At 43.1% G+C, this 19,325-nt stretch overlaps 1 protein-coding gene across 1 annotated transcript in view; it reads right to left on the bottom strand.

Annotated features, from left to right (window-relative positions):
* PARP12 (poly(ADP-ribose) polymerase family member 12) overlaps positions 1-19,325 on the bottom strand; it is a 39,966-nt gene that overhangs the window by 15,658 nt on the left and 4,983 nt on the right. The window contains exons 2-6 of the mRNA XM_010356278.2: positions 18,627-18,762; positions 17,577-17,874; positions 15,383-15,484; positions 7,614-7,737; positions 2,144-2,339 (exon numbers count right to left, since the gene is read on the bottom strand). Of these exons, the coding sequence (XP_010354580.1) occupies positions 2,144-2,339; positions 7,614-7,737; positions 15,383-15,484; positions 17,577-17,874; positions 18,627-18,762 (856 nt within the window). The remainder of the gene's footprint in view (positions 1-2,143; positions 2,340-7,613; positions 7,738-15,382; positions 15,485-17,576; positions 17,875-18,626; positions 18,763-19,325) is intronic.

The raw sequence follows: 19,325 nt of genomic DNA, 5'->3' as shown, positions 1-19,325 counted from the left end.
CAACAATGGCAGCCATATTATGTGTTAAGCTGAAAGGTCTGGGTTTAGCACCTGGAGGCACCAGTGAGATGTGGAACGAATGACAGATTCCCACATGTCCTGTGGCAGGACCAGCAGGTGTCTGATTTTGACATGAAATGTTGGAGTACTTCTTGAGCTCAGACAGAAAAAACTTAGCTTTTCTGGGAATCAAGAGAAAACTGTTTTGAAGTGGCAATTAGCAGAAAACTAAAAAAGAAACCTAAATGTGGGGTTACATCAGAAACGTGTAGGAAAGGGAGGATGAGAAAAACCAGATCATCCTAGGCTGTCCAGCCTGAAGCCACCAAGCCTACACGTGTTTCTACACCCCCACTAGCACGTGGCATAACAATAACATCCACACGGTTCGTCCCCAGAGATTCTCAAACTGCTCGCCATGAGTTTCTGCACTGCCACAAAGGAGGAGGAGCACAGGAGAGAATGGGGCATGCTCTGTGTTGGCTGACTGGAGAACGGCCCCAACCCCCAAAGCTGTGATGAGACACCACCAGGGAACCTTACTTTTGCATAGGTTGCCCATGTGTCATCTCATTCAGCAACCAGGGGTCTCCCCAAGAAGCCGGACAGATCGCCAAACAAAATGAAAGTGATGGTCACATCTGCTAAGTGTGTTGCACCTGCCATCTGTCCCTCCAACTCAAGGAGCCGGGATTCCTGGAGCGTGACTGGGCAGTCATCCTCTCCCCCTCCTCGTCATGCCACCGCCTCTTCCCCTCACACTCCTGACCAAACCTAGAGAGCTTATCTGGATGAGGCCCACAGGGCAGGTCAGAGAGAGTCCCAGGCCGCTCATCATGGGAGGGAGACAGGTGGGAAAGGCAGGCAGGGCAGAGCAGCAAGCAAGGAGAGGCTGGTGCCGGCAAGAGGGGAGGAGGTGAGCAGAGGGGAAGGGAAGGAATGCAAGGCAGCAAGGCCATCGCTGAGAGTGACCATCTCCAGTTGAACAATGAGACACTGTCAGCAACACCCTCCTCCTTCCATCAGCCAATGTCTATTTCCTGAGGACCGGCTATGCATCATTCCACACACAGGACACAAAGGGGCAAAAGAAAGACTAAAGTCCCTGCCCTCATGGAGCTGATATTAGAGGATGACCAGAGGAAAAGGGCATTCTGAGTGCAGTTAAGAATAAGAAATTAAAGCTTCAATATAGCCTCTTAAAACCCAGAAGAGTGCAAAATACCTATCAATTTTCACTTTGGAGGGGATGTTCTTTATCAATGGTGCCTTCCCTAAACTTGTACTTCTTTTGAGATGGAATCTCGCTTTCGCCCGGGCTGGAGTACAGTGGTGCGATCTCTGCTCACTGCAACCTCTGCCTCCCAGGTTCAAGTGATTCTCATTCATATCTCAGTTTCCCAAGTAGCTGGGACCACAGGCGTGTGTCACCACACCTGGCCAATTTTTGTATTTTTAGTAGAGACGGGGTTTTGTCATGTTGGCCAGGTTGGCCAGATCACCACAAGTGATCTGCCCGCCTTGGCCTCCCAAAGTGCTGGGATTATAGGCATGAGCCACCATGCCCGGCCTAAACTTGTACTTCTATAAGTGACCAGGGGACTCCCTTTAATCTGACCCATCAACAGACACCTGCAAATAATTGACAGCAGCTATTTTTTGTTATTTGGCTTGGATTCCAAATCTACACATGGTGTAAATCAATTTTCTTATATTTGCCTACCTTCTGTAAAGTTGCAGAAATGGCAGACAACCGGTTTGAAAAGCCTTTACTTCTATACCACAGCTACACAAACACACTTGCACACATAGGCAGCAGCTCTGGGGTTAAGTTACCTGTTCAACAAGAGAAGCATCTTTCTATCCCATTTAATAAAACCAATGAAGAAACTTGATCTCACTACAAATTTGTCATTCAGTTCTCATGAGCCAACAGATGGAAGCTCTTCAAAGATGAAAGCTCATACAAATAAATTTCAACTTATCTAGTTTTGCCATAACTCTCTCAAAGCAAGTGAGTCACACTGGGACCTGGGGATCCTCAGCTCTCTCAAGAATGCACCTGGCAACAATATGGGGGCTTTTACTTGGCTCCTCTCTTACGGATCCTCAGGACAAAACACCCTCTTTCCATCACACTTACCTGTCTTCCATATTCCTGCCAAGAACCAAACTCATCACTCCAGTACCAAATCCAGTCAGTGGTGAGGATAAAGTGTGGAGGTTTGGTGACAGAGGAGGCTGTGGAGAGGCGGCGAGCCTGGGTAGCACCGTAAGTCATGGCGTTAAAGTTCAGACAATCAGAGTGAAAGGTATTGGCTGACTCAGAGCACAGGATCCTACAAAAGAAAACAGCAGCAGACTGAAAATCCCACCAGCCAAGCAGACACAGGTCCCTCAGCTTGAGAACATACAGCTGGGAGATGCGAATAGTAAATGTGACATGCATATTTTTTAAAAAGTTTCCAGAGGTAGGGGAAACTGCTTTTTCAGATCAGTTTTGAGGAATAAAAATATCAAAATCAAGATAATATGTGAGACTAGTTACGATGAAAACTTCCTCTCAGTACAAAATGCAGAAGATGCTGGTGAAAACATTATTTTTTAAAATGCACTGCTGAGCTGGCAAGAAAGGGAAGTGCTTAGAAGCCAAAAATAACAATAGCTAACACATACTGTTTACTGTGTGAGCCAGACCCTGCATTAAGCACTTTACATGTATTAGGCGATGACATTTTCACAACCCTATGAGGTTGAGTGAGACTATTATCTCCACTTCACAAACGGGAAAACAGAAGCTCAGGAAGGTGAAGAAACCCATTCAAGGACAAATAGCTAGTCAGCAGGTGAGCTGGGCTTTTACGTGGGCTGCACAGCCTGCACCTGAGCCACCAAGACGCGCTCCCTTTCTAAATGCAGTACTGCCTAAAGACCAAAGGAAGGTACGAAACAGGAGAGCGGAGGGGAGGGCAAGAGCCAGCAGCTATCCCAGGGCAGTGTCGATGAGTAATGACAGAGAGCCTAGGCTTTGGCCGCAAAGGGGAAACAGGAAAAAAATGTAGGATCTGAGTAAGGGCTGAATCTCAAGAGATACCTCTGCATAAAACCAGGAACCTAAAAGATGACCCACCTTAGTAAAGGGGGACTGGAGAGGGGACTTGCCTTGCAAAGACATCTGGCAAGGAAACCTGCCTGTATTAATGTTGGTTATAGATAAAGGAGGAAAAAACTCCTCTGAGAACTCATAAACCACTCAAGCCTCACAGAAGTTTTAGGCTGATTCATATTTTGTGAGAATTAGCTGCAAAGAAGATCCAGAGTAGCAGTTCTCAGAGAAGCAAACACAAATCCCCTGTGGAGGAATTCACCTTCAACTCAGGCCTCAAAAGAATTTCCAGGCTGGGCGCGGTGGCTCACGCCTGTAATCCCAGCACTTTGGGAGGCCAAGGTGGGTGGATCACGAGGTCAGGAGATCGAGATCATCCTGGCTAACATGATGAAACTCTCTCTATTAAAAATGCAAAAAATTAGCCTGAGGTGGTGGCACGTGCCTCTAGTCCCAGCTACTCGGGAGGCTGAGGCAGGAAAATGGCATGAACCCAGGAGGCGGAGCCTGCAGTGAGCCAAGACCACACCACTGCGCTCCAGCGTGGGCAACAGAGCGAGACTCCATCTCAAAAAAAAAAAAAAAAAAAAAAATTTTCCAAAGAAATTTCCATCAAACATGAGCTCAAAATCAATCACAAAACATGGAAACAAACACACTTAGCAAAAACAAAATCAGACCACCTTGAACTAAAAACATTAGTATTCTCAGATGCAGATATACATGATGTGTTTTTTAAAAAGGAATTGGGCATCAAAAGTATGAGTTGAGAATCAAGAGACTATAAAAATTGACTGGGTAAATTTAAGAAAAAAAACAGAACTTTCACTATTCATTATTTTTTTCTTTCTCCTCCACTCCCTCCAAAATGTTTTTCTTTTCCTTTTTTATTATTATTTATTTATTTGTCACCCAGGCTGGAGTGCAGTGGCATGATCTCAGCTCACCGTGATCTCTACCTCCCAGATTCAAGCGATTCTCCTGCCTCACCCTCCCAAGGAGTAGCTGGGATTACAGGCATGCACCACCACACTCAGCTAATTTTTGTATTTTTTTAATGCAGGCAGAGTTTCACCATGTTGGCCAGGCTGGTCTCAAACTCCTGGCCTCAAGCCATCCACCCTCCTCAGCCTCCCAAAGTGCTGGGATTACAGGCGTTAGCCACTGCTCCCAGCCTTAGAAATTTTAAACGTAAGTAAATTAATTGAAATTTAAAAATCATACTTCGATGGGACACACTGCATCTCAGAAGAGGCTGAACTAATGAACTGACAGCCTGAGGGGAAGAAATGTGGCAGAATTTAGAAAGAGCATAAAAGAGAAGTTAGAAGACATAAAAGATGAAGTGAGAAGACCTCACCATATATCTAATGAGAATTCCAGAGAAGGAATACTTCAGGAGATCGCGGCTGAAGAAATCAGAAAGCACAGCAAAATATGAGTAGCATAAATTTTTTTAAATCCACATACAGATCTTAGTGAAACTGCACAGCAACAAAGAATGACAAGATATTAAAAGCAGCCAGAAAGAAAAAATAGACTATCTACTATACGGGATTGAATTGTGTCCCCAACAAGGTATGGTAAAGGTCTAACCCCTGGTATCTGTGAATGTGATCGTATTTGGAAATACAGTCTTGGTAGATATAATCAAGTTAAGATGAGGTCATTGCCGGGCGCGGTGGCTCAAGCCTGTAATCCCAGCACTTTGGGAGGCCGAGACGGGCGGATCACAAGGTCAGGAGATCGAGACCATCCTGCCTAACACGGTGAAACCCCGTCTCTACTAAAAAATACAAAAAAACTAGCCAGGCGAGCTGGCGGGCGCCTGTAGTCCCAGCTACTCGGGAGGCTGAGGCAGGAGAACGGCGTAAACCCGGGAGGTGGAGCTTGCAGTGAACTGAGATCCGGCCACTGTACTCCAGCCTGGGCGACAAAGCGAGACTCTGTCTCAAAAAAAAAAAAAAAGATGAGGTCATACTGGATTCGGGTGGGCCCTAATCCAAAACTGACGTCCTTTTAAGACAAGGGAAATTTGAACACAGACACGTGGGAAAAATGCCTGTGACAATGGAGGCCAAGATCAGAGTGATGCGTCTACAAGCCAAGGCATGCCAAGGATTTCTAAGCATCAGAATCCTGGAGGAGGCAAGAAAGGATCCTCCTGTAAAGCCTTCAGACAGAGCAAGGCCCTGCTAACACCTTCAGTTTGGACTTTCAGCTTCCAAAACTGTGAGAAAATAAATTTCTGTTGTTTGAAGACATCAAGTTCATGATAATTTGTTACAGCAGCCCTAAGAAGTGAACTAATACCACCGCGATTTAGGCTGATAGCTAACTTCTATCTAAGTAGAAGCAATGGAATCCAGACAACAATGAAATTGTCTTTGAAGAGCTGAGGGAAAATACCCAGTAAAACTATCTTTCAAAAACGAGAAGGGAATAAAAACTCTTTCAGACTAACAAAATACACAATTACCTCCAGACTCTCACTAAAGCAACCTCCAACAGAAGAACTTAAAGAAGGAAAATGATAAACAAGGAAAAGTGTGAGCAAAGGAATATTGAGTAATAAACAAAATGATCATTGTGTAAACTTAAACAAATACTGACTGCCTAAAACAATATGAATTTCTAACCTCTGGGATTAAAAATATTATAGCAGCAACACATACAGTGCATTTTTTTTTTTTTAAATAGAGACAAGATCTAGCTCTGTCACCCAGACTGCAGTGTTGTGATGCAATCATAGCTCACTGCAGCCTCAAACTCCTGGGCTCAAATGGTGCTCCCTCTGTAGCTTCCTGAGTAGCTGGAACTACAGGCATGCGCCACCAGGCTCAGTCAATTTTTTTAAAAAAATTTTGTAGAGACAGGGTCTCTTTATGTTGCCCAACCTAGTCGTATATTCCTAGCCTCTAGCAATCCTCCCACTTCAGCCTCCCAAAGCACTGGGATAACAGGTGTGAGCTGCTGTGCTCGACCCACAACTTATGTGCCTGACACTGTTCTGAGTGTTTTATGTATATTAACTCATTTAATTCTCAAAATAACCTTACGATGTAGAAACTATTATTTTGTCTACTTAACATATAGTAAAACTAAGGTAAAATGAGATTAAGTAATCTGGCCAAATTTACATAATTAGTAAATAAGTTTGAATGAAACTAGTCAGAATTTCATTCCAAGGTTCTTTCATTGTTTGACAGAATGATAAAAGGCACTGATTGGCTTAAGCTCAGCTAAAAGTCTGTTAACATAAAGAGTCTGTTTAGAGTTCCAGGGCAGCCACTGAAAAAATAAAAATTCAGTCTATAACGTCCAAACTAGTAAAGGTAGAAAACCAAATGAGGAAAACAAATCTAAGAGAAGATCAGAAAGAGAAAAGAAATATACAAAAAGCAGGTCACAGTGACAATTATAATGAGTGGCAGAAATAAATCCAGATCCACATGTAATTGGCCATTTGTGCTTCCTCTGCCAGGAAGTGTCTGACTTTGCAGTCTGCCCATTTGGAGGGTAGAGAATTTGAGTGAAAAAGGCCAGACACAACAGTACATACTGTGCGGTTCTATTTATATGAGGTTCAAGAACAGGCAAGACAGAGATCTGTGGTGACAGAGGTCAGAACAGTGGTGAATGATGGGAGTGGGCACTGACTAGAAGGAGATGGGGTGAGGAAAACGATCCGTATCTCAATCAGAATGCTGGCTACACAAGCGTATGCATTTGTCAAAACTCAATGAACTTTATGCTTAATATCTGGGCTCTTCACTGTGTGTAAACTTTGCCTCAAAAAGAAAGCCTGCGGTGGTACGTGAGCCGTTTAATCCTCCTAACAGGAATAATTGGTTTCACATACTTTCCCAATAGCAATTTGCACATAATTGCACTCTAAGTGGAAATTTATTTTATACACTCAAAAAGTAGGCTCAAATTCTCTTCTTGGCAACATATTTCAGCAAGTTCAATGCAAAATATGTTAAGTATTTGAAAAGAAGCCTATCCAGGAATCCCCTGTTTACTCTGAATTGACTGAGGGAAAATACTAGGACATGCTTGGGGGAAAAAAAGTTAAAGATTAAACCATAAACAGCAGTTCAGCAGTATGGCTGTATAGGCCAAAGGTTAAAATTTCACAAACAGAAATAATCACCTCTCGCTTTTCTGTAATAATGAGTATAGACGTACATGATCAATCCCAGCACCAAATAATTGAGAACTTAATACTTGTCTTGGTAGCATCTCCTTTCCCCACTGCTCCTGTCTGAAAGGAGAGGGAGGTGGGAGAACAAAGCCACTAAACTGCCAGTACGAACGCTGACTTCCAATTCCAGCCCAGCTTCTACCTCCAGACTAGGCTGCTCAGAGAGAGGGAGAGAGTGTGTTTGACAGCCACACATGCGCGCAAGGGTTATCAAAACTAAACACTGCTGTTTAAGCTAAACTTCCTTCACCGCACACAGAAGCCCAGGCACAAAACAGAGATAAGAGACATATTTCCTACCTTTCTATTTTGGGATTGCAATATGCCTCTTCGATATGTTCCATTTTGTCCAAATCCTTCCATTTGCCTCTATCCAAGAATTGCCATCGATACGGCAAATGGAAATGAACTCTATGGCACTTATCTGAAATAAAAACATAAAGGAGTAAGATAGCTTGGCGATACGCAGCATGCCCCAGCCTTGTGGTTGTCAACAGGTGTGATGCTGCCCGCTGAGCTGGGAACATTCTGAAAATGTGTGGTGGAGTCTGTTTTTTCAGTGCAGGCGTGTCTGAGCATTTAGATATGGAAACACTTTTTGTATTTTATTATATACATTATATACATTACTATGATGTATGTAATAGTAATGTCCCTTCTAAAACTCACGTTACAACTTAATCGCCAATGTGATAGTATTGAGCAGTAAGGCCTTTAAGAGGTGACTGGGTCATAGATGAATGGATTAATGGGTGTATGGGTTATCATGAGAGTGGAACTGCTGGCTTTATAAGAGGAAGCGAGACCTGAGCTAGCATGGTCAGCCCCCTTGCCATGTGATGCCCTGCAGCACCTCAGGACTCTGCAGTCCCCACTAGCAAGAAGGCACTCCTCAGATACAGGCCCTTGACCCTGGATTTCTCAGCCTCCATAAAGGTAAGACATAAATTCCTTTTCTTTATAAACTATCCAGTTTCAGGTATTCTGTTATAAGCAACAGAAAATGGACTAAGACATACATCTTCCTTCTTTATGCCTCACTTTTTAACAGGACCTTACTATATTTTTATTTTTGAGACAGGGTCTCACTCTGTCACCCAGGCTGGGGTGCAGTAGCACAATCACAGCTCACTGCAGCCGCAACCTCCCAGGCTCAGGTGATCCTCCCATCTCAGCCTCCTGAGTAACTGAGATTACAGGTGTGTACCACCACACAGCTAATTTTTGTATTTTTTGTAGAGACAAGGTTTCACCATGTTGGCCAGGCTAGTCTCGAACTTCTGGCCTCAAGTGATCCACCCATCTTGGCCTCCCTAAGTATTGGGATTACAAGCGTGAGCCACCACACCTAGCAATTTTTTAGAAATATGTATGTTGATGGTTTATATCATCTATGAATTTTATTTAATGAGAGTAAGAAGCTGATCATGGGAAAGTCAAAGGTCTCATCACTGCAGGGGGCAGTCTGACTCCTCAATATCACTCTCCACGTGGCTTTGGATGGGCAGAGATCACAGCAAAGATGGAGCCAGATTCATCTCTACCAGAAATCCATCCCAACCCAATACGTGCAACTGAAGGGAGGTCAGCAGCATGGTTACAGGCTTCTTGCTTCTTCTGGCTAACAACATGCTCACTCCTTCCTTGACACACTCCCACCAACATCCACACAATGGCCCAGACCTATGGGTTCCAGTGAGCTACTCCCCTCACCAACCTCATGTTTCTCCTGGGCAGCCAGATACTCACTTCTCTCATCACTCCAAGCACACGCTGCCTGTCCTGCCTTTGCTGGTGCCTGCCACCACCTGGAACGCCACCCACACCCCCTCCCTACCTGTCAACAGCCTATGTGAGGTTCAGCTACATCCACCCAGAGGAGCGTCAGGAGAGGAGAGGGAGAAAGGAGAGAAAAAGAATGAGATGCTCTTTGTACTGTGACATGCAGTTGGCTACCTCCAAGATATCTGCTCTAAGGCAGAAAGATAGAGAACAAGGTACAGAATGCCTCTATTTGGGTAAAAAATAGAAAAAAATATGATTAGGGATATTCTCACTAAACACACACATGCACAAATTATTTCTTGCAAAGGGAAGTTGGTAGCTAGAGACAAAGTTATGAGCAAAGACTTCTGTCATTTTATTCCAAAAATTACACATCTAATTAAGTGAAAAAGGTAGAAAGCCATGCTAGTGTGCATGTGTAATAAGGAAACTGAACAGACACATACCCTTGTACATGTATAAAGTCTCGATGGGAGGATATTCAAGGAATGGATAATTACAGCAGTTTCTTGGAGGGGACTTGAGTTCTGGAGAAAACTGGTGTGAGGGGGACTTATTTCTTACTGAGTGTCCTTTGTACATTTTTAATTTGTATTTCAAAATAATAATGAAACTAGCTAATTTGATACTTGAAAAAAATTAAAATTTTCTAAAATCGTGTGCATTCTTTCAGGCACATCTCAATGCCACTTCTTTCCCAGGCTCTGCAAAAGCACCATGGTGGGGGAAGTACCACAGAGGAGGGTGGGAGGGTGCCTGGGCTTGTCACAGACCAGGTATTGGGCGGAGCAGACAGGGCAGAAGAGAGTGCCAGGCTGAGAGGACAGAGGGAACAAGGTAGAGACACCTAAGCAAGGAAACTCTCTAAGTTCAACAAGGCTGGACATAGCCACACCAGTGACTAACTTGTCCAGTTTGAACATGGACAGCTCACTAGGTCAGGGAACCTCTTGGACTCTCTCAACCAGGTGTGTATACAACAGGTAATTAAGGGGCTGGGCCAGGAGAGACAAAAATAGATATGGTCCAAGGTCATGACCAACGAGTTCCTGTCCCCTCCCTGAAAGGCACTAGAGGAAATGATCAGCGATGAGAGCAGAAGGTCTCCCCAGGGCATCCCAGTATTCAAATGCTTTAACTACAAACCCCAGGCACAGGTGTACTATGGACAGCCTGAGACAGGCTCTCCCTGCAAGCAGGCACATTCTGGGGAAGGTGCGCTCCATAGGGCCCTCCAGGCTGATGCTTCCTCGGGAAGGACTTGGGGGCCAGGGGAAGGCACTACAATCAAACAGCAGGCCTGAGACTTCCGTTCTGAATCAAAGTTGAGCTACAGACCACACTGTTCACAGCTGGAAGGTGCCCAGGACAGGAGGCACCACGTAAGGCACTGCAGCCACAGCAGCTGGTGAGAGCCTAGTCCCAACACAGCGGTAGAGACATAAGGTCCCTTCCCTTGTCCTGGTCTTCCTGTCCCCTTTCTCAACTTCTTTTCCCTACTTCTAAAGTTCCCTACCTCACTTTGGCATTCCAGGGGCTTTCTAGGAGGTGAGTCATAGAAATCAAATCAATTTGGCAGACAAAATACCATATCCACCCCAGCAATTCCTCCCTATAGTCCTTGAAATAACAGGCCAGAGAGAAGAATAAATCCAAAAGCACTGGAAAACAATAAAAAATACCATCAAAAGATCAGAATTATTCAAGAATTGCTAGAACTATGGAGCAATGAGAATCAAATAGATAGAAAAAGAAGAGAGAAAAATGCAGACAAAATATGCAGAACACACCACAGAAGTAGAAAATATCTGGGGTCATCACAGATTCAGTCTGATGAAGCCAGGAGCAAGAAAGATACCCAGGCCAATCATAATGAGAACAATGGGAGCCCCTGGCACAGGCACTCCCTTGCCCTAACTTGCTTGCATGAAGGAAGCTTGCTGTGCGCTTCCTAGTTAAACTAAGTGTGAATGTAAGAGTTACAGTGAGAGAAAAGCAAATGAGATGGCCACCAAAGCCCCCATCCCAGTCCTAGGCTGCATGCCAGCCTCCCATTTCACCAAGCAGAACCTTCTGCCTCTTCCCAACCATCACTAGAATGAGGGCCTGGAATGCAAATCAGCCCCATGGAAATCAACCAACAGGCATACGGGATTCTCAAGCACCAACGTGACAAGACAACCAAGAATCACTCAACACATGAAGGAAAATAATTCGAAGAGAGGCAGCAACTCACACAGAAGCAGCGATACCTAAGGAGAATGATCAGAGTTAAAAGAACAAGCATTCACAGCTAGACTTCAACCTAAAAGCCCAGCCTCTGAAACTTCTAGGAAAAAACCATAAAAGAAAACATTTTGTAGGCTTAGAATAGGCAAATATTTTTAGGACACAAAAAACACAAACCATGAAAGAAAAAAATATATTATCTGGACATCACTATTAAAATACCTGTTCTTCAAAATACACTATAAAGGAAGTAAACATGAAAGACTGGGAGGATATACCTTCAGTATAAATCACATACAAAACACAACTCAATAATAAGAGATCAAACAACCCAATAAAAATGGGTATAACAGTCACAAAAGACCAATACTGTATGATTCCATTTATATGAAATATTCAAGCAAATCTATAGAGACGGAACCTTCATCTGTAGTCATTAGGAGCTGGAGGGAGGGAAGAATGGTGGCTGACTGCTAATGAAAACAGGGTTACTTTGAGGGTGTTGAAAATGTTTTCATATTGCCTATGATGATGGCTGCCCAATTCTGTGTTAATATTACATATATAAGTGGACTTCAAAAAGTTCATGGAAAATGGAATTAAAAGATAAAAAATATAAACTTTATTTCTCAAGATAAGTTCCATCAAGTTCAGGACACTTTTGTAAAAGATACCAGCCATTTCATCCACCCATAAAGAACTGAGGGTCCCAGGAATTTAACCATGTCAATCCAGTCTTTTTTTTTACATTATTAACTGAAAAAAAAAAAAATGGGTGCCCTTTAAAGATTTTTTTTTTTTTTTTAGACAGAGTTTCGCTCTTGTTGCCCAGGCTAGAGTGCAATGGCATGGTCTCGGCTCACTACAATCTCCACCTCCCGGGTTCAAGTAACTCTCCTGTCTCATCCTCCCAAGTAGCTGGGATTACAGGTATGTGACACCACGCCCGGCTAATTTTTGTATTTTTAGAAGAGATGGGGTTTCACCATTTTGGCCAGGCTGGTCTCGAACTCCTGATATCAAGTGATCCACCTGCCTCGGCCTCTTGAAGTGCTGAGATTACAGGCATGAGCCACCATGTCCGGCCTAAAGATTTTTTAAGATTAGAAAACAAAAAAGTCCGAAACAGCCAAATCAGGACTGTAAGGTGGATGCCTATAGATTTCCCATTGAAACTCTTGCAAAATTGCCCTTGATTGATGAGGAATGAACAGGAGTCTTGTGGTGGTGGAGAAGGACCCTCTGGTGAAGCTTTCCGGACATTTTTCTGCTAAAGCTTTGGCTTTCTCAAAACACTCTCATAATAAGCAGATGGTATTGCTCTTTGGCCCTCTAGAAAGCCAACAAGCAAAATGTCTTGAGCCACCCAAAAAACTGTTGCTGTGACTTCTGCTCCTGACCACTTCTGCTGTGACTGGGCCACTTTTCCCTTTTAGGATCCATTGCTTTGTCTTCAGGATCCTACTGGTAAAGCCATGTTCCAATCTCCTGTTACAACTCTTCAAAGAAATGCTTCAGGATCTTGATCCCACTTGTTTAAAATTTCCATTCAAAAAAGTTCTGCTCCTGTCTGTAGCTGATCCAGGCAGAATGGTTTTCGCACCCATAGAGTGGAAAGTTTGCTCAAATTTAATTTTTAATTTTTCTGGCAGATTGTATACACTGAACTAATCAAGATGTCTGGTGTCAGCTACTATTTGTGCTGTTAATCACTGGTCTTCAATTAAGGAACAAACAACATTAATTTTTTCCTCACAAATTGATGTGGATAGCTCCATCTTTAACATTCTCTCATCCCTTCTTAAAGTGACTTACTCATTTATAAACTGATTTCTTTGGGACATTGTCCTCATAAACTTTTTTGCAAAGCATCAATGATTTCGTCATTCTGCCACCCAAGAGTCACCATAAATTTGATATTTGTTCTTGCTTCAACTGCAGCAAAACTGATGTTGCTTTGATAGGGGCTCTTTCCAAATTGATGTCTTATCCTTCTTAGTGCCTCAAACTAGATCCTGTTCAGATATGTTATTACAAGTTAGTATGAATTTATTTTGGTGCAAAAGTTTTGAACTCCATCCTTAATTTTTTCATAATATGCATTTTCCATGAACTTTCTGAAGACCGTGTGTGTGTGTGTGTGTGTGTGTGTGTGTGTGTGTGTGTGTAAAGCTGTTATATAAAAAACAGGCAAAAGATTTGAGTAGATACTTCACAGAAAATATACAAATGCCCCAAAAGTACATGTAAATAAAAGTTAAACATCATTAATGATCAGGCAAATGCAAATTAAAACCATGAAACATCATCACTCACTGATTAGAATGGCTAAAATTTAGAAGACAATGCCAAGTGTTAGCAAGAATATACAATAACTGAAACTCTCATACGTTGCTGGTGGGAACATAAAATATCATTATCTATTTTGGAAGACAGTTTGGCAGTTTCTTACAAAGTCAATCACATGACATAACCCAGTAACTATGTCTAGGTCTTTATCCAAGAGAAATGGAAAGATATATCCACATGAAAACGTATACATAAATATTTATAGAAGTTGTATTTGTAAAAGCCAAAAACTGGCAACAACCCAAATGTTCATCAACATATGAACAGATAAACAAATTGTATTCAATCATGCAATGGAATACTACTGCGCAACAAAAAGAAACAAATGATCCATACGCCAGCATGACTGAATCTCAAAAACATGCTAATGAGAGAAGCGAGGCACAAGATAATACACTGTATGATTCCATTTATGTGAAATTCTAGAAAAGGCAAACCTAATCTATAGTGACAAAAAGTAGATCAGGGATTTCCTGGGGGTGACAAACTAGGGGGTGAGGATTCATTATAAAGGGGAACAAAACAATGTTTTTGGAGGGGGTTCTATATCTTGATGGTAGAGATGGTTATATGAGCATATATACTTAGCAAAACTCAGAAGTATACATTTAAAATGGGTACACTTTATCTTGTGAAAACTACAGCTCAATAATATTGCTTTCAGAATACACATATATATGTATATATAGAGCTCATGTTCTTTGACCTATCATTCCATTCCCCAGAATCTATCTATGGAAATACTCACATATATGTACTTGAATGCTCAATGGAACATCATTATAATCAAATACTACACATTTGTTTTTAAAATGAGGTGGACTTTCACATACTGGCATGGAAAAAAATCTCCAAAATACAATGTTCAGATGCAGGTTGAATAATAACATTATCATATGCTCCTATCTGCTTAAAAATAGGTAAAACAAATATCACAACCACACAGGAAGTGTTTACCTTTTGGCAAAGATGATGGAGAACTTCAGGCTTCACTCTGTATTACTGAACTGTTTTACAGAGTGATCTATTCATGAATTGCTTAGCTAGTTTTTAAAAACTGAAAATGAACCAAGAAGTTTTGGTGGTTGTCAAGGGGAGTCACCAAATTTGAGAACAAACCTTTCTTCAGTCAAAGCCCAGGACAGCATTTAAGAAGAAAACAAAGGTTTAGTGAAAATACAGACACACACATGCACACCAGAATTGCTGCTTCTGATAAAAGAGAGATCACTGGATTGCTCACTGGATCAATACAGAAGAAACCCCCAATTTAAACAACTACTCATCCTCCAAGAGCTAACACAAGTGTTTCCTTCACAGTGAAGTCCTTTCCAGTTTCGAAGGGAGCTCTCAGCCTATCATTACCCTTATCTTTGTTCCCACCAGGCTGAGCAGTTCCCTGTCCTGTGCAGGTCTGTGACTTCATGCTAAGCTGACCAAGTCTCAATACTTGACACTCATTTGGTGCATGAACCAGTTATGTTCCCAAAAATGATCCACATTTAATTTCTAAAAACTCAAAGAATTGCTACCATCTTCAACTCCCCAACAAAATACCTTCAGAATTGGTTTGGCCAAAGTGCCAAGCCCTGATCCTCTCTGGATGGGGTAGAGGTTTGGTAGGGGGTGACTTCAGAGCACAGCTCTGGGAATAACAAGCAGTTACCCCTCCCACAAGGGGGATGAAGGAGCCTCCTCCAACTTACCTTGAAAGCTACAACTTTTCCGGATATGGTACAGACAGATCTGATCACCCTCCTCCTGGCTAAGAGTGTTTGGGGACACAGAACCTGAACTGTCTTTTCTTTCTGCAAAGAAACACCACAAACATATGTCAGCTTCTGACATGGGGTACAAAGGAGAGTTAAAGAGGATTCATTCAGCTCTCTGCACAAAAGTGGGCAAGGCAAGCTCACAAAGCCCTATCATGTTTGGGGTGAAAGTGCTCCTACACAGGTGGGTCCTCTACTTTTTAGTGACAGGCTGGCAGCCTGAGGCCACACAGCTAGCTGCTTGCCAGATCCAGGACTCCAGGAAGGGACTCCTTTCTCAACTCTCGCTGTCCACCCAATTCACTAGAAGACCCATTTAAAAACACAAGTGCCTGATTCTGCAATAGACTGACTTCACCCCAGACTTAATCAGAACCTCCAGGGGTGGGGCTTGGGACACTTTTGTAATAAGGGGAGAACCACCGTCTTACATGTTGAGGCATCTTACAATTCCTTCTATGCCTAAAGTTGATGACCCCTGAGGGCAAACAGAGGGCTACTTTTTATAAACTAGATTTGAGGCTATATAGCAAATATTCATTAATGAACTATCAGAACTGGGTACTAATACCAAAAAAAAGAGTAATAAATACAAAGTCCACATTTCAAAATGAAGCCCCTTTAATAAATTTTAGGTTAATTATCAGGATCTTAATATAAAAAGGGCACATAAATCCTTTCTAGTTTATCTCTACTAGCACTATGCCAATGAGTCTTTACCTACGACATTTACTCTCACCCAGCTACCCCCAAATGAACACATAAAATTAATTTGCAATCCCTATTTAGTGTCACCTGTCATTTTGTTATTCATCTTCCCTTTTCTTTTTATAAGCCCCTGAGATACTTCACTCGAAATCCAGGTCTATGGGACCCCGGAGGTCATCTCCCTCTCTCCCCACGATGGTGACTGCCCTTGAAGCTGGTATCACTGGGCAGTGGATCCCTCCTCCCTCTCTGACAAGGCTGTAATCCAACTGTATTCAAGGCTTTAAGATACTCTTAAAGATCTATTTAATACAAAACCTGTCTACTTCTAGGCTTCCTACAACTGAAAGAAATCAACAAAACATAACTGAAGACAATGTAAAGAAAAAACAAATACAATGGACAACTTTTAAATATAAAAGTCAAGTACAATTAGAGTGGTGCATTTGTTTGCAGGCAGTCCTGGCATGCAACTGACATTCTAGGAAGTGCTCTGTTAAAACTGTAGCCACCACTACAGCTAACTGAGCGGGTTGGATTCTGCTCTGAGGGGAGGCATGTCTCAGCTTCGCCAAGGAATAACCAGCACCCAAGACAGTGCCCAGCATGTGGCAAGCACACAAAGGTGCTGAATGAAAGAGTGGATAACAGAACGGCCAGCCAACAGCTGATACTGTGAAATCCAACGGATGCCAGTGTATCATAATCTCCATGACAGACCACATTATTCATCTGCCCAACAACAGGTACTCAAGAAATGCTTATTAAATAAAAATTTCTGCTTGAAATTTGCCTGTCACTAAACCTGACAGTGTTTTTAAAAAAATAAGCATCCTAGCACACTCATTCATTCAACAAACACCAGAGTACCGACTGTGGGCCAGGCACTGTCTAGGTGCTGGAGATGAGCAGGGAACAAAGCAGACGAATTTACAATGACTCAAAAACTCTACTTATTCATGGCAGGAATACAGCCAATGCCATAATTAAGGTATGCTTCTTTCACTCATTTTGTAAAATCAGAATACAACACAAGGGACGCTCCCCAGAGCTGTCAGCACAGCATTCCTAACTCTGGGTTCCTTCCTGAAGGACATGCTCTCGTGGGGGTGAAGAGAGGGGTGACTGCACAGGGGGAGGAGCCAAGTCTCCCATTTCAGTGCAGACTAGGCCTATTCAGAATTCACTCACCATCAATACCAATTCACATTTGTCTAGGATGGCTTGCTTGATCATGTCTATGATTTCACCCCTGCACCCCCTGCCTTGTTAGGAAAGTATCATCAACTCCATTTTACTAAAAGCAGCACCAGACTTGCCCAAAGTCACACACTCCGTGTAATGGCTAGCTGGAATCCGGGAGCCCCCAGTCCAGGACCTCCCATGCTCCCCACCAGCCTTACCTTCCCACCAGCCTTACCAGAAGTCCCCTGTGGGACAAAAGGAGGAGGCACTCTGCTGGGAGCAGAGCTCTGATTCTTGATGTCATGTGCATTTCTATAAATGGAAGGCAGCCTGCTCACCAGGTCTGAGCTCATACCCAACTTCTCCAATTTTTCCAGATTCTCAGAATTAGAGAAATCATGGGATCTCTTACAGCTTGTGCCAAACTTGCATTCCCCCTGTAAAAAATACTGGCAGATATGGAGCTTGATGCACTGTTGTTGAAAGGCACAAGAGCCATGGGGTCCATCTCCTTTGTTGTAATGTTGGCAAATCTGTTGACAGACAGGAAAAAAACCACCAGTTCAGGAAGGTCTCACACGACACCACCTCCCCAGTGGCCAGTCCACTGGAGAGAAAGGGGCTTCACAAGCTGTGATTCCATCATCCACACAGAACACAGCTATAACATCCCTCACTCTAGATGATGGCTGCTAACAAATGCCCTTGGCTAAAATGGGAACCAAGTGGAAAGGAGACTGCACAGAAGCAGCCCCTCCACTGGGAAAATCTAAGAACTTCAAAGTGACTATAGCTGCTCCTTTCACATGAGACGATGCAAATCAAATGGCTACATCCTAAGGACTGCTACAATCTACCTATACTCTTCCCCCACTGACTCATCAATTCTCCCTTCCCCAGGCCCCAGTTTTCTCTGAGTTCTCTATTCTACAATTCAAAGTCAAAGAGGCTCTGAGGGCTTAAAGCATCTTAGAGAAGGCCAAATACCACCCTTTCATTTCTCAATGGAGCACACTGAGAGGCTCAGAGAAGTTAAAGAATCAGCCCTAGTCACACAGCTATCCATGGCATCTGGCACATATGTTTGTGGAACTGGGTTGTTGGTAAAACTGACCCTTGAACTTCAATCAACTGCTCCTTCTGCTCCACATCCCAAATTTCTGCATGTGGGAACCAGACCAGAGACCACTAAGGGCCCACCCATTCCACTCACAGTCATTACATTTCCCAAGATACAGGAACATCCCCAGGGAGCTGTGAAACCCAGACTTCCCCTGGCACTCACTTCTGGCAAAAGCCAGGGGTCGTTCTGAAACAACAGTTGGCATAGCTCGTTATAGCTCAGGTGGTCAACGCCATGAGTTCTCAGCACACTCAGGTTGTGTTCAGTTGTCAAGCTGTGACTATTCCTACAGTTCTTCCTGCAAAGAAGCAGAGCTGGTGTTATATGTTGAATGAGTCTCCTCAAAATTCCTATGTTGGCGTCCTAACTCCCAGGACCTCAGGATATGGCTCTATTTGGAAAGCAGGTATTTAAAGAGGTAATTAAGTTAAAAAGAGGTCAATAGGGTGAGCCCCAATCCCACATAACTACTGTCCTTATAATAAGAGATTGGGGCACAGACACACACAGAGAGAAGACCATGTGAGGACATGGTGAGAAGGTGGCCATCTACAAGCCAAGGAGAGGGGCCTCAGAAGAAATCAACCCTGCCACCTTGATCTCAGACTTCTAGCCTCAAGAACTGTGAGAAAATCGATTTCTGTTGTTTAAGCCTCCTAGGACTTTGTTATGGCAGTGCTGGCAAACTGAAAGCTGCTAAAATCAGTCTTCATGACAATTTTTCAGAAACACTTCCTGATAGTGTTTATAAGCACCAGACCAGCATGTAGGCTGGACACGGTAGCTCACACCTCTAATCCCAGAGCTCTGGGAGGCTGAGGTGGGCATATCACTTGAGGTCAGGAGTTCAAGACGACCAGC

This window comes from Rhinopithecus roxellana, chromosome 6 (assembly GCF_007565055.1).
Source record: "Rhinopithecus roxellana isolate Shanxi Qingling chromosome 6, ASM756505v1, whole genome shotgun sequence".
NCBI classification, from domain to species: Eukaryota; Metazoa; Chordata; class Mammalia; order Primates; family Cercopithecidae; genus Rhinopithecus; species Rhinopithecus roxellana.
The sequence above is the reverse complement of the archived record's forward strand: the minus strand, read 5'-3'. Positions and strand labels throughout refer to the sequence as shown.